Here is a 16,206-nt window from a genome sequence, read left to right on the forward strand (position 1 = left end):
GAAGTACAAGTACCGGATGTGTTGACAGCATTGATGTTCTTTTTGGGCAACTTGTTAATACGGTTAATACCCTGAAAAATCTAGCGCGCTTACACGGTTAATTAAGATAAGATAATACTTTGTTACACAAGGGTTACAGAAAATCTTCTTTGACAAAGCTCCAGTCACAAAGAGACATTCACAAAGAAATATAAAACAAGACATGGGTGTTAAGATATCAGCTGACTGTGGTGTTAATTTTGTGCTGTTCAGTCTAGCGGTATGGAGGGGATGAAAGATTTCTTGTAGATGTTTTTGCGGGCCAGTGGTACCTTAAAAACGCTTGCCTGATCGGTTGTAAGCTTTCTTTAGCTGACTCTTGTAAAGACAAAGCTTAAGTAAATGGTTAAAATTATATTCTGTTAGAGAGTAGGAAGAGTAAGAAGTTACACTTTAGTTTGACTTTAATTTGACACCATTACATGATCATTTATATCTGTGTTTAAACAGAGATAATCTGAAAGAATGTTGGCCAAAAAGCTCTGTATCACAAACCAACAGCAAATTATGCAATTAAATTAGACTATGAATTTGATTTTGCTAAATGTTTGCTTTTTATTCAGATTGAGTGACTGCGGTTTGTCAGAGATCAGCTGTGCTTCTCTAGCCTCAGCTCTAAAGTCCAACCCCTCCCATCTGAGAGAGCTGGACCTGAGTCACAACTACGAGCTTCAGGATTCAGGAGTGAAGCTTCTGTGTGAATTTCTGGAGAGTCCACAATGTAGACTGAAGACTCTGAGGTCTGTCTACTTACTGTTTTCTTGTTGATCTCATATCTTGACGAGGCTCTTCTTATTTCCTCTATGAAGAATAAAAATAATTCAATTTAACTACAACATGTCTAATTGATAACCAAAGAAAACACTGGAGATGTTAAATATCTGCAAAATAAACCATGAATGGTCAAGCTTTTTTTACCGACTGTTTGCCATACAAGCAGCCTGAGATCCTCTGGTATGTTCGTATTAATAATTCCAGAGTTAGGTCTTAAAACCAGAGGACACTTTGCAGCCATTACCCTGAACTCTGAATAAGCCTGCCAGAATAGAAATATGTGACAGGTACATGGAATCATGGCTGAAACCGGGTGTTTATCCTGTAATTACAGACTTAATCACTGTGAACTACTGGGGATCTGCTGTGCTTCTCTGGCCTCAGCTCTGAAGTCCAACCCCTCACATCTGAGAGAGCTGGACCTGAGCTTCAACAAGATGCAGGATTCAGGAGTGAAGCTTCTGTCTGATGGACTGCAGAGTCCACACTGCAGACTGGAAACTCTGAGGTATGACACATCTCTTCTAAATTCAAAGTCAGCTTTTTTGATTTCCCATTGTCAAAACTTGTGGATGTACCTGGTACCTTTTTGGTACCACCTCAATCGATGTTTCACTACGAGCCGATACATACATTGGTCAGAGAATTGTTACTAGCATTAAACAAGACATCTTTTAAAATAGTCATGCTACCGTCAATGCGCAACTGCAATGTTTTTATTCACTCTACCCTGATTTCTTTTTAAAAGCAGCCTGCAAAACTTTGCCATACATCTGTGCAGATAAAACATTCTTCTCTTTGGTTGCTGATGAAAGAAGAATCAAGCGCGTGTACGTTGAAGATTGTCATGGCAGTTTAACGTGGCATGTCACGCTGAGAATCTATCCTACACTGAGCAGACTATATTCACAATGGAAAGCGCAAAGATAAAAGCAGCTGGTACCAAAAGTCAAGTTGAGTCAAGGTGGAAACACACTTAAAGGTAACATGAAACGCGCGCGCCATCACAGAGGAAAGACTCTAACAGCTGAAGGATCCTTCGGTCAAATAGAAGCAGCGCACGTTTTCAACACATGAGCCGTGAAAACATGATGGCGACCTCCTGACAGCAGGAACAAGAGCTTTGTTTCATGTGTTTGTCGGGAAAAAATTTTCCATTAAAAATTCCCTCTCTGCAGGTTGATTTGCTGTCTTCTGGCCGAAGGAAGTTGTCTTTCTCTAGCCTCAGCTCTGAAGTTCAACCTTTCCCATCACATTAGAGAGCTGGAGCTGAGCTTTAACGAGCTGCAGGATTCAGGAGTGAAGTGGCTGTGTGATGTTTTGAAGAGTCCACATTTCAGACTGGAGACTCTGAGGTACCGAATCTCTTCTACCCACTGAGCAAAGTCTGACAACCAGTGAAAAGATGACACATCAACTACAATATTCAAGACCATACAACAGCATAATAACAAACTTGACACACTATAAAAACCATAAAACCACAATAAGCCCATTTTGCCGTCCACTACCCAAAACAAAGCTTCTTAGGAGCCATCCAGAAAGCTGTGGTACTTTCCCCATTTTTTAATATAGACATCCAATCTGGAAAACAATTTTCTTTATTTTTTTCTAAACACAGCCCCCTTAGTCATCTAACAAGCCCACTCCTGGATTGACAGAACCCCTTCATTCTTCCATCCTCTTTAAATAATCTATCTGGCTATCATTAAACTGTCTGGACCCAGCTTATTATGTGCTTATCCATCCCACTGAGGATTGAACATCTCCCAGGACAAATAATCTCAGGCTGAATGAAACCTGGGTCCCTGCAATCCGACATAGGTTATCATGCATCCTGGTCCACAATTCCTGCAGGTTATCACAGGACAGTGATTGTTTGATAAAATCCTCTTCTTTGCAGGTTAAAGGACTGTAAGATCACAGATGATGGCTGTACTTCTTTGGCCTCAGCACTGAAGTCCAACCCCTCCCATCTGAGAGAGCTGGACCTGAGTAACAACTACAGGCTGCAGGGTCCAGGAGTTGAGCTACTGCGTGATCTTATGGAGAGTCCAAACTGTAGACTACAGACTCTGGAGTAAGTAGAAGGGGTTTGAGTTAGTTCATGCAGATGAGCCCATTTGTTGTTTTCAGGTTGTATTTTAGACTCAACCAGTCCTCCAAACCCTCCGAGGATATGGGTGGTTCATTTTGGCGTCACTTTGACAGAGAATAACTTTACATCTGAAGCGTTTAAAGACTCTATTTGTCCGTTGTTTATTTCTAAAGAAACCACGACAATGTATAAAAGGCTCCATTACCTTGTACCTCACGTTATGGCGCTCCGTAGCAGACCTTTATAACAATAGGCTAACGATTGGGTCATAAACCACGAGACTTACTGTCACACAGTAGAGGAATTACCGTATATAGTCAGGAGAAGCTTCGCAGGCAATCAGGGTGACATGGAGGCATCATACAGCCAAGGGAGAAGCCCATAGAGAGTCCATGAAGCATCCGGAACAAAATATTTCAGCAACATTTTGCTCCTGCTCCTACGCTCATGGGACGGCTCCTACTCACGCTCTCCGTCTCTGTAAGATTGGGAATGATTGAGATTTCTCTTGGCACAGCTACCAGAAGACTTCACACTTTCAGACAGGTTGCTCACATCACATCCGTCTTCAAGCTCAGTTGGAGGCTGCTCAGTAACAGCTCAGCCAGCAGCGGAAAGAGACTTCTAACATCCTTCACTGGTCTCTGGTCGAAGTCTACGGCGTCCTGTCCGTAAGCTGTTTACAGTCTATGGGTTATATCAATCGTTATTTCGACATTAGTGTGTCTGAAATGTATCTGTGTATTTATTTCTCTGTTCGGTCAGTGTTAAAGGTTCCCCCCCACATTGACTGGAGTCCAGAAGATGAGTGATTTGGAGGAACAGGACAGACCAGATTCTCCAGGATCCGGACTGAGTGACCGGTCTAAAGATCCTCCATGTTTCAGTAATGAACCTGGACCCTCAGTCACAAAGTAAGATACTGTTTTTACTGTAAGCGGACCGGAATTATTTACATAAAGAAATTAAATGCAATAAAGTACGCTTAGTGCGATAATTAACCATCTGAGGACAAAAGCGCACCCCGTGCATCCAAAAGATGTTTAAAGAAACTCCAACTCCAAAAGCAATATTACAAAATTTCATTTCAAACATTTTTACCTTGTTAATCATATGTAACCCCAATATATAATCTCACCATAGAAGCATGAGACAGAAACTCATTTCAAGCACCAAAACAAGTTGTACAACAAATCATAAGTTAAAGGTCCCATGACATGCTGCTTTTGGATGCTTTTATATAGGCCTTAGTGGTCCCCTAATACTGCATCTGAAGTCTCTTTTATATTGACCATAGTGGTCCCCTAATACTGTATCTGAAGTCTCTTTTATATAGACCTTAGTGGTCCTCCCTAATACTGTATCTGAAGTCTCTTTTATATAGACCTTAGTGGTCCCCTAATACTGTATCTGAAGTCTCTTTTATATAGACCTTAGTGGTCCTCTAATACTGTATCTGAAGTCTCTTTTATATAGACCTTAGTGGTCCCCTAATACTGTATCTGAAGTCTCTTTTATATAGACCTTAGTGGTCCCCTAATACTGTATCTGAAGTCTCTTTTATATAGACCTTAGTGGTCCCCTAATACTGTATCTGAAGTCTCTTTTATATAGGCCTTAGTGGTCCCCTAATATTGTATCTGAAGTCTCTTTTATATAGACCTTAGTGGTCCCCTAATACTGTATCTGAAGTCTCTTTTATATAGACCTTAGTGGTCCCCTAATACTGTATGCGAAGTCTCTTTATATAGGCCTTAGTGGTCCCCTAATACTGTATCTGAAGTCTCTTTTATATAGGCCTTAGGTGGTCCCCTAATACTGTATCTGAAGTCTCTTTTATATAGACCTTAGTGGTCCCCTAATACTGTATCTGAAGTCTCTTTTATATAGACCTTAGTGGTCCCCTAATACTGTATCTGAAGTCTCTTTTATATAGACCTTAGTGGTCCCCTAATATGGCCTTGACCAACTGCCACTTTGCTCGTTTGAAAGCCATGATGTCTCTCTCTCTCATGAGTCGGCCAAATTCTCTGGGGGGCAAAGCAGAGAAAGGGGAGGTAGCCTTTCCCCTTATGAGGTCATAAAGGGAAGATTCCTCCTCTGGTGGCGTGAGAGAGTTGATTGATATATATACGATCTCAACGCTAGATGGGAGAAATTCCCACACATTGGACCTTTAAGACTAATGTCAGAGAATAACTGCTGTATTTGTGTTTATCTCTTCAGGGTTACTGGACGAGAGTGCACGGCTGCACCTGACGGACACAAAGCCAGTGAGTAAATATCTTAAAGAAACATAAACTGTTAATAACTGGAAGATTGGCTGATTAATCCCGGTAACGACAGCACATCTGTTGCTTTGTTCTGTTCCGTGTTGCATGTTGGGTAATGGTCCAGACACACCGAGCCGATAATCGGCCATCGGACAGTCTGGCGAGGTCGGTGACATGAGTCTGTTCGGTGTGTTCCTTGCCGTCGTCTGTTAGACACTCCCCCCTGGCCCTGATTGGTGCATCTGAACAGTTAGACACCCCCTGGCCCTGATTGGTGCATCTGAACAGTTAGACACCTCCCCTGGCCCTGATTGGTGCATCTGAACAGTTAGACACGCCCCTTGGCCCTGATTGGTGCATCTGAACAGTTAGACACCTCCCCTGGCCCTGATTGGTGCATCTGAACAGTTAGACACCTCCCCTTGGCCCTGATTGGTGCATCTGAACAGTTATACACCTCCCCTGGCCCTGATTGGTGCATCTGAACAGTTAGACACCTCCCCTGGCCCTGATTGGTGCATCTGAACAGTTAGACACCTCCCCTGGCCCTGATTGGTGCATCTGAACAGGGAGTGGTGGATTTTTGTAAATCTCACTATAGACTTTAAATGACCTGCTTCATGTAGTTCTACTGGAACATAGGGTCAGTTTCAGCAGATATGACAGAAAGTTAGTTTCATAAGTCTTACCTACTGCACCTTTAAATGAATTTTGCTACATGTAGGTTTATGTGACAATAAAGTACCTTTACATCTTCTGTGTCTTCTTCTCTCCAGCAGGTCCGTCCATGTCAGAGACAGACCTCGATGTGTCAGAGGACAGAAGAGAGGATCAGCTGAGTCCTGATGGTCCAGGTCCGTCCACGTCAGAGACAGACCTCCATGTGTCAGAGGACAGAAGAGAGGATCAGCTGAGTCCTGATGGTCCAGAGAAGTTGAACCAGCAGATTGTGTTTGGAGATCCCAACACAAATGTTAGTTCTTCACTTTAACATTTTTATTTATTCGTCACTATTTTTTCCTTCCTCGTACCGATTCCGTTACCTTAACTTGCATATCTGTTTTGTTGGCATTTTAGGCCTCTATTTGTATTGGACAGCTTAGACATGAAGAGAGGGAGAGAGAGAGAGAGAGAGAGAGAGAGAGAGAGAGAGGACATGCAGCAAAGGACCGCAGGTCGGAGTCGAGGTGTAAACCTCCATATATGGGCGCGCGCTCTACCAACTGAGCTAACCAGGTGGTGTTGGGCAGCTTCCAGTATGAATGTGATCAGATCAGACTGTGGTGGTACTGGGCAGGTTCCAGGTATGAATGTGATCAGATCAGACTGTGGTGGTACTGGGCAGCTTCCAGTATGAATGTGGTCAGATCAGACTGTGGTGGTACTGGGCAGCTTCCAGGTATGAATGTGATCAGATCAGACTGTGGTGGTACTGGGCAGCTTCCAGTATGAATGTGATCAGATCAGACTGTGGTGGTACTGGGCAGCTTCCAGGTATGAATGTGATCAGATCAGACTGTGGTGGTACTGGGCAACTTCCAGGTATGAATGTGATCAGATCAGACTGTGGTGGTACTGGGCAGCTTCCAGTATGAATGTGGTCAGATCAGACTGTGGTGGTACTGGGCAACTTCCAGGTATGAATGTGATCAGATCAGACTGTGGTGGTACTGGGCAGCTTCCAGTATGAATGTGATCAGATCAGACTGTGGTGGTACTGGGCAGCTTCCAGGTATGAATGTGATCAGATCAGACTGTGGTGGTACTGGGCAGCTTCCAGGTATGAATGTGATCAGATCAGACTGTGGTGGTACTGGGCAGCTTCCAGGTATGAATGTGATCAGATCAGACTGTGGTGGTACTGGGCAGCTTCCAGGTATGAATGTGATCAGATCAGACTGTGGTGGTACTGGGCAGCTTCCAGTATGAATGTGGTCAGATCAGACTGTGGTGGTACTGGGCAACTTCCAGGTATGAATGTGTAACTGTGTGAAAGAGAAGCTGCCTCTCAGTGAACTTTCCCTGAATAAATAAAGGTTAAAAAAACAACAAAAAATACTTGTGTATCTGTTTTTACCGAGTACTGTACGCTTAAAAAAATATTTGTTAACAGCTGTTTTCTACTAACCCTGTATGATTAGACTGCTATCAGAGAAAGAAAGTCATATAACTTTATATTTGAGTCTATTTCGACAGTCAGTCATAACAGAAAAAGAATTGAAAATAATATAAATTAAAACTACTTTTAAAGTAGGTTTTTTTCTGGTTAAATTAATTGGTATTTGATCGTAGACTCGGATCATCGCTGATAGCGATATCAGCTTCTATGGCCGTATCGGAGGCTTTTCTGATACTGGCTAGACCAGTGGTTCTCAAACTTTTTTCAATAATATTCCCTTTTGAACTGTTTTTTTAAGCCGAGTACCCCCTGACCAGCGCTAATCATTTTTGTTAGAAAACAAAGTCTCTATAAAGAGGAACAGTACAGCGCTGTCAGCGATAGATTTACTAAACTACAGCCTTGTAATAAAAAAAAACATTTAAATGCTAATGAGAAAAAAAGACAAAAACTTGGAAAAAGATGGTAGAAAGAAGGAAGGAAGGAAGGCAAGAATAGGTCAAAATAGTATCAACAAACTTCAAAACCAGTGACGAGAAGAAAAAAGCGAGAAACTTGTAAAAAGTAGAATGACAGTAGAAGGAAGGAAGGATAGATTAGGTCCAAAGGAGACACAAATGTCACATGTTTGGTAGGAAAACAGAATTGTACATAAAGAGGACCAATGTTGTGGAAAACAGCCTTGTTACTATTAAACATTTAGTTAAATATCTCACGTACCCCCTGCAGTACTCCAGAGGACCCCTAGGGGGACACATACGCCCATTTGAGAACCACTGGTTTAGAGGATGGATACCCGGCCAGGTTCTGACAGATATTTAGAAATGATGTTTGGGTCAGGCTTGGTCACATCAGCGCGATAAGGCATTGAATATTTTAAATTTAAAAAATCTTATTATGTAGATAGCCAATGGACCTGTTTCACTTGATGCAAATGTTCTTTTTTGTGATTAAAATAAATTTTAAATATTACCCTAACATTGATGTCGCTGTGACAACGAAACACGTGCATGAGATGTGATGACCTCATCTCTTGACATTTCTGAATGCCTTCCTACAGTTGCTTAATAAAAGATTTCCACACAAACAAACGTACGTATTTAGTCATTCTGACAGACTGTGGAGTGATGGATACAGAGTAAAGAGCACGTAGAGCAGAAAGCGAAGAGACAGAACTGGGAGAGTTTCTAATCAACTCTTTTGGTTCTGTTTTTATTTCAGGACACCGTGCATTTCACACCTGAGCTGCTGAATAAGTGTGGACAGACTTCATACAGGTAACTAAATCATAAAAAGCAGAATACTTCAACCTTAAACTGAGTCAACTGCTTTCAACAGTCGGGGGCTATTTTAACGATCTAAGCGCCTGGTGCAGATGTGTTTAGGGTGTGTCCAAATCCACTTTTGCTAGTTTGACGGTGGTAAAAAAGTGTCCGTGTGCCGGGCGCCTGGTCCTAAAGGGTTGTTCTTAGTGTCTTCATTAATCAGAGGTGTGTTTTGGGCGTAACATGCAATCAACCAATCAGAGGTCATCTCCCATTCCCTTTAAAAGCCAGGCGCGTTTGGACCTTGGAGCATTGCTGTTATGATGGAGGATTTGCACCGTAATATTTGTATTGGTAATCTTCTGCATGTGTGTGTATGTGTGTGTGTGTGTGTAACAAGCATAGTGTGTGCTGCTGTGCACGAGCCTAGGAGCTATTTTACCTATTTTACTAATGCTCTGTTAAAATAACAATGAAATGCTGCGTTATTGACTTTAGACCAGGTTTTTGTTGGTCAATGGTGCGATCACTTCCTGCTGCCTCAAGATAGCAATACTCCCAGAATGCACCTGAACACACCTCCCTGTAAGACCAGTACGCCCAGAATGCACCTGAACACACCTCCCTGTAAGACCAGCACGCCCAGAATGCACCTGAACACACCTCCCTGTAAGACCAGCACGGCCAGAATGCACGTGAACACACCTCCCTGTAAGACCAGCACGCCCAGAATGCACCTGAACACACCTCCCTGTAAGACCAGTACGCCCAGAATGCACCTGAACACACCTCCCTGTAAGACCAGCACGCCCAGAATGCACCTGAACACACCTCCCTGTAAGACCAGCATGCCCAGAATGCACCTGAACACACCTCCCTGTAAGACCAACACGCCCAGAATGCACCTGAACACACCTCCCTGTAAGACCAGCACGCCCAGAATGCACCTGAACACACCTCCCTGTAAGACCAGCACGCCCAGAATGCACCTGAACACACCTCCCTGTAAGACCAGCACACCCAGAATGCACCTGAACACACCTCCCTGTAAGACCAGCACGCCCAGAATGCACCTGAACACACCTCCCTGTAAGACCAGCACGCCCAGAATGCACCTGAACACACCTCCCTGTAAGACCAACACACCCAGAATGCACCTGAACACACCTCCCTGTAAGCGATATTACAAATCCCACCAAGACCTGCCTTTCAATAGCAGAACTGCATTTCAGATTGTCAAACAGCTTCAGAATCTTCTCCACACACTCTTCAACTTTCACTTCAAATCCTTTCAGTTCTTACACTTCACTTTTAAAGGTGCCCTGCCACACGTATTTCATGACTTTGTGGTACTGTCTGAAGTTCTACCATGGACTCTGTAAAGTTTTTGTGGAAAAAATGCCTTGGTTACCTTGTTTAAAGCTATTCTAGCATTGTATAGAAAGCCTGCAGCTCGATTTCTGCCAGTTATCATTAATATTCAATGAGCTAAGCTGTTTGAATCTGATTGGCTAACAGCTAGCCAATGAGAGCCTGGCTGTCAGAATCCTTTACCCAGCCCAACTGGGCGAGCTCATGAATAGTAATGAGCTCAGGCAACATGATGTCAGACTGACCAGCTGTTGTGATTGGTCTGATTTCTCTGCTTATTTCTGTTCAGTGTCTAGAGCTGACAGAGGAGGTAGCAGTTCATTTTCACATTCACCACATAACACACACACATATGGACCGTACAGATTTCAAAATATACAAGTTAAAACGGTTTTGTATGGCAGGGCACCTTTAACACTCATATGCTTCACACTCCTGCAGCTGCTGCTCTACTCTCCTGTTCAGAAAGTCAGCTTTATCCCCAACTTTTTTAAGCAACGCTGTGATAAGATTTCTAAACGCAGAGCGTCTACACGGTTTATCTCAACACATGATTTGACCCACAGAGCGAGAGCTTGTTTGTGATTGGCCCTTCTGTGTCCCACAGGTTCAGGTGTCCTGGTCCAGGTGTGTTCCAGTGTGCTTTGACTGGACTGGTGTTCGTTATGACTGAGGGGGCGGAGCTGCTGTACAACACTGTCCAATGGGATGAGAGCCTCCTCCAATCAGCTGGCAGGATGGCTGCAGGGCCGCTGTACGACATCAAGTGTTCAGAGGAGGCTGCTGTCTGTCAGCTCCACCTTCCACACTGTGAAATCATAGATGGTAAGTAGTCTCGCATTTTGGAGTAAAGTCTGGCTGCTACAACACAGATGCATTCTGGGATAGAAGACTAAACTCTCTCTGGGTTGTTTTCATTTCTTTAAACCAATCACATGGTCTTGGGTGGTGCTGAGCTCCAGATGCAGTGATGGTGGCTCTGCTAAATAGTCTCAGGATGGAACTTGTTCTGGTGTACCAGAGTCTGGTAGGACCAGGCTAGTTTACCAGAGTCTGGTAGGACCAGGCTAATGTACCAGAGTCTGGTAGGACCAGGCTAATGTACCAGAGTCTGGTAGGACCAGCCTAGTGTACCAGAGTCTGGTAGGACCAGGCTAGTTTACCATAGTCTGGTAGGACCAGGCTAATGTACCAGAGTCTGGTAGGACCAGCCTAGTGTACCAGAGTCTGGTAGGACCAGGCTAGTTTACCATAGTCTGGTAGAACCAGGCTAGTTTACCAGAGTCTGGTAGGACCAGGCTAATGGACCAGAGTTTGGTAGGACCAGGCTAGTTTACCATAGTCTGGTAGGACCAGGCTAATGTACCAGAGTCTGGTAGGACCAGGCTAGTGGACCAGAGTCTGGTAGGACCAGGCTAGTGTACCAGAGTCTGGTAGGACCAGGCTAGTTTACCATAGTCTGGTAGGACCAGGCTAGTGTACCAGAGTCTGGTAGGACCCGGCTAGTGGACCAGAGTCTGGTAGGACCAGGCTAATGGACCAGAGTCTGGTAGGACCAGGCTAGTGTACCAGAGTCTGGTAGGACCAGGCTAGTTTACCATAGTCTGGTAGGACCAGGCTAGTGTACCAGAGTCTGGTAGGACCCGGCTAGTGTACCAGAGTCTGGTAGGACCAGGCTAGTGTACCATAGTCTGGTAGGACCAGGCTAATGGACCAGAGTCTGGTAGGACCAGGCTAGTGTACCAGAGTCTGGTAGGACCAGGCTAGTGTACCAGAGTCTGGTAGGACCAGGCTAATGGACCAGAGTCTGGTAGGACCAGGCTAGTGTACCAGAGTCTGGTAGGACCAGGCTAGTGTACCAGAGTCTGGTAGGACCAGGCTAATGGACCATAGTCTGGTAGGACCAGGCTAATGGACCAGAGTCTGGTAGGACCAGGCTAATGGACCATAGTCTGGTAGGACCAGGCTAATGGACCAGAGTCTGGTAGGACCAGGCTAATGTATAGGGGTGGGCGATATATATCGTTTACGATAATATCGTCATTGTGTGCAAATTGACATTATTGAGTATTTATATAAAAAAATCACTTAAAAACACGCGTTGGAACGCTACACATTCACTCATGTCAACAATGATGGCGGCGCGCGATTGTGCAGCAGCTGCTAGCTCTCCTGACGGTGTATATTTATACAAGTACAGCCACACTGAACTAATCAATACAGGACTACGATACAACACACTCGTGACGAGAGCCTTCCAGGCGGCTCGTAGCATCCCGGAGGACACAGCCAGACCGGACGCTCCAGGTTGTTGTCGGCGCTAGCACGCCGAGCTAGCTAGCTACCGTCAGAATGAGAAAATAACTCCAGAGGCGGAGCACATTTTTGTGCAGAATGAATGGAGTACCGACCGCAGGATCGTTGCCCAGCTCGGCTCACCTGACCTGGAGCCCTGTCGGTAATATACAGGCCATTTTATTTACTACGAAAACAGCACACTGCCGTCTACGTAGCCCCTGATGCTAACGTTAGCACAAGTTTGACCAGGCTAGTTTACCATAGTCTGGTAGGACCAGGCTAGTGGACCAGAGTCTGGTAGGACCAGGCTAATATACCAGAGTCTGGTAGGACCAGGCTAATGGACCAGAGTCTGGTAGGACCAGGCTAATATACCAGAGTCTGGTAGGACCAGGCTAGTGGACCAGAGTCTGGTAGGACTAGGCTACAAACATTGTACCTGTATGAATAAAACCAAAGCTGACCAGCTCTGTGTCTCCACAGCTCCTCTGCCTGATGGCCTGTTGTCTGTCGTCCACCTCACTGATGATGGGATGAGCATCCTGGAGCTGCTGCAGATTACTGACACTCATGTGGTTGTAAATGTCCCTCACCTCTCTGTCTTCGGCCTGATCTGGGATGTTCTTACAAGGTTGTGGACGATACCTGTCAGCGGCCAAGTTCTGCTGTTCCTCCGACAACCAAACCCAGCAACACAGAGGCAAAAACTCAACATGCTTCTCCTGCCGAGAAACATCCCTCTGGACACGGTAAAGCTTCATGTTACAATGACTGTAGTCTCTTATATGTGTTCCTCCGCAGCGCACAGCATTCCTGGATGGGAGAAAATCGTGCTCTGGTTTGTTGACATTTCTTTAAACCAATCACAATCATCGTGGGCGGGGCTAAGCTCCGGACGGAGCCACGGTGCCTCTGCTAAATAGTCTCAGGAAGGAACTGGTTTTGGTGGAACATGTGTACGTTCAAAAGTAGTTTTAGTCGTGCAACAGAAACCTCAGATTGGACAGATAGTCTAGCTAGCTGTTAGACAGACAGACAGACAGACAGATAGTCTAGCTAGCTGTTAGACAGACAGACAGACAGACAGACAGACAGACAGACAGATAGTCTAGCTAGCTGTTAGACAGACAGACAGACAGATAGTCTAGCTAGCTGTCTGGATTTACCCTGCAGAGATCTGAGGACCAGTTAACCATAGTCCTCTACAGAATCAACTTCAGTCCTGTGCTCTTTTAAAGGTGCAGTTAGCAATGCTGCGCAAAGATTGTTGATATTTGAACTCAACTGCCCAAAAAATACAACCCCCCTTCAGAAGCTCCGCCCCCAGATTCATGCGCAGATAACTACTGGCCACCGGCACATTCACATGCTGCCCCCCCTTCCCCCCAGCATCAGCTGTCGCTGCCTGTTGCCGATTGGCTGGAATAGTGTTTTGTGGTTCGTGCACTCCTTTCTGTTTGGTTTACATTACACAGCCAGGGCGCTAGGTGACCATGGCGAGATATTTGCTGAATTTGACAGAAAGTGCATTGGACTAACATCCCTTACTACAGTATACCTTTAACTCTTCACATTTGATGAGTGGTGTGTACTTCATTTTAAATGTTAAAATGTTCTGACGTGTCTTTAGGTGAAAGCACAACATCAACAATCTAGGAACATCCAGGTTCCTGCCACATGTAGACTCATCAAAGGTCAAAGTTACACCGTCCAATGTCCTCAGGCCGTGAAAATACAGCCAAGGGTAAGGATTTCAAAATAAAAGTTTTTGTTAGTGCTGTAACATGCTGACACATTTTCATCCTTTAGTTAACTTTAGATTCTCTGCAGATACTGACTCTTTGGTTTCTCAGAAAGCAGATTTTGAGCTGGAGTTTGGACCAAACTACCACCCAACGTTTGAGCTCCGCCTGCCTATAAACACACCAGAGGTGACTTTAAGAGTCCAAGATGAAGAACAGAGCATCTGGGAGCATGACGTGGACCTGATTGGTAAAGTTTTCATTGATTGATCTAAGGTGCTATATTATCGTTACTCTGCTGTGATGGTTCTTTGGTCTGCAATCATCCTACAACCAACTGTATCCAACCAGTTTTAACCAGAGACTGGAAAAATAATGGACGGAGCTTCTGGGTCTGAGAAAGGAAGCTGATGCTCCTTAAACCTGCATTATATCTGAATTCCAGCAGGGGGAGACTCCTTAAACCTGTATTATATCTGAATTCCTGCAGGGGGAGACTCCTTAAACCTGCATTATATCTGAATTCCTGCAGGGGGAGACTCCTTAAACCTGTATTATATCTGAATTCCTGCAGGGGGAGACTCCTTAAACCTGCATTATATCTGAATTCCTGCAGGGGGAGACTCCTTAAACCTGCATTATATCTGAATTCCTGCAGGGGGAGACTCCTTAAACCTGTATTATATCTGACTACCAGCAGGGGGAGACTCCTTAAACCTGAATTATATCTGAATTCCTGCAGGGGAGACACCTTAAACCTGTATTATATCTGACTACCAGCAGGGGGAGACTCCTTAAACCTGAATTATATCTGAATTCCTGCAGGGGAAGACACCTTAAACCTGTATTATATCTGACTACCAGCAGGGGGAGACTCCTTAAACCTGCATTATATCTGAATTCCTGCAGGGGGAGACACCTTAAACTTGTATTATATCTGACTACCAGCAGGGGGAGACTCCTTAAACCTGAATTATATCTGAATTCCTGCAGGGGGAGACACCTTAAACCTGTATTATATCTGAATTCCTGCAGGGGGAGACACCTTAAACCTGTATTATATCTGAATTCCTGCAGGGGGAGACACCTTTAACCTGTATTATATCTGAATTCCTGCAGGGGGAGACTCCTTAAACCTGTATTATATCTGAATTCCAGCAGGGGGAGACTCCTTAAACCTGTATTATATCTGAATTCCAGCAGGGGGAGACTCCTTAAACCTGCATTATATCTGAATTCCTGCAGGGGGAGACTTCTTAAACCTGCATTATATCTGAATTCCAGCAGGGCGAGACTCCACTGACTCCAAACAGAAGTCTGTTTCTATTAGTCTCTTATTGCCAGACCTTCCTCCACAGAGCTGCAGAGGAAGGTCTGACTAGTCCTCACAGCATTCCTGGATGGGAGAAAAACGTGCTCTGGTTTATTGACATTTCAGAATCATCGTGGGCGGGGCTAAGCTACGAGCTAACCAGTTCCTTCCTGAGACTATTTAGCAGAGCCACGGTGCCTCTGCTAAATAGTCTCAGGAAGGAACTGGTTTTGGTGGAACATGTGGACGTTCAAAAGTAGACAGACAGTAGTCTAGCTAGCTGTTAGACAGACAGACAGACAGACAGACAGACAGATAGTCCAGCTAGCTGGCACCGGAGCAATCCCGGAAATGTAACATCGTGAATATAGACTAGTTTCTATAGACTAGTTTCTATAGACTAGTTTCTATAGACTAGTTTCTATAGACTAGTTTCTATAGACTAGTTTCTATAGACTAGTTTCTATAGACTAGTTTCTTCTATAGACTAGTTCCTATAGACTAGTTTCTATAGAAGTCTGTGAGAAAATGACCCCAAGCTACTGTTAAAGCGTGTTTCTCCCCGGTTATCTTGCAGGTCCAGCAGAGGTAAATCCACAGAGGGATGTCTCAGAGGACAGCGTCCCAGCAGAGGACAGTGACCCCCCAGAAGACAAGCTGTTGCTGGTTCGGTCACAGATTGTAAAGCGAGTGTCTGATCCAGTTCTGAACCAGCTTCTGGATAATCTCCTTGAGCATGGTGTTATAACTGATGAGGAAATGCAGTCAGTCAGAACACAAGGCAGAGCAGACAAAGCCAGAGATGTGATCGACACGGTGAGAAGAAAAGGACGAGCAGCCAGCTCAGTTCTGATCTCTGCTCTCTGTGAGCTGGATCCAGTCCTTTCCAGAGAGCTGAGATTAATCTGAAGAAAT

General features: G+C 44.6%; 1 protein-coding gene across 3 annotated transcripts in view; it reads left to right on the forward strand.

Moving 5' to 3' along the window:
• The first annotated feature begins 3,698 nt into the window (after positions 1–3,698).
• LOC120552641 (caspase recruitment domain-containing protein 8-like) overlaps positions 3,699–16,206 on the forward strand; it is a 12,602-nt gene continuing 94 nt past the window's right edge. The window contains exons 1-10 of one of the 3 annotated variants that reach the window (XM_039790825.1): positions 3,699–3,825; positions 5,138–5,184; positions 5,961–6,038; positions 6,114–6,157; positions 8,525–8,580; positions 10,547–10,764; positions 12,721–12,986; positions 13,868–13,981; positions 14,091–14,229; positions 15,869–16,206. The exon at positions 15,869–16,206 is cut by the window's right edge and continues 94 nt beyond it. In XM_039790825.1, coding sequence (XP_039646759.1) covers positions 3,716–3,825; positions 5,138–5,184; positions 5,961–6,038; positions 6,114–6,157; positions 8,525–8,580; positions 10,547–10,764; positions 12,721–12,986; positions 13,868–13,981; positions 14,091–14,229; positions 15,869–16,200 — 1,404 coding nt within the window. In that variant the 5' untranslated portion in view covers positions 3,699–3,715 and the 3' untranslated portion in view covers positions 16,201–16,206. Of the gene's footprint in view, positions 3,826–5,137; positions 5,185–5,960; positions 6,158–8,524; positions 8,581–10,546; positions 10,765–12,720; positions 12,987–13,867; positions 13,982–14,090; positions 14,230–15,868 lie in introns of all 3 variants that reach the window. The other 2 variants (XM_039790823.1, XM_039790824.1) reach the window with 2 other exon arrangements.

The sequence above is a fragment of the Perca fluviatilis genome, chromosome 22 (genome assembly GCF_010015445.1).
Source record: "Perca fluviatilis chromosome 22, GENO_Pfluv_1.0, whole genome shotgun sequence".
NCBI lineage: Eukaryota > Metazoa > Chordata > Actinopteri > Perciformes > Percidae > Perca > Perca fluviatilis.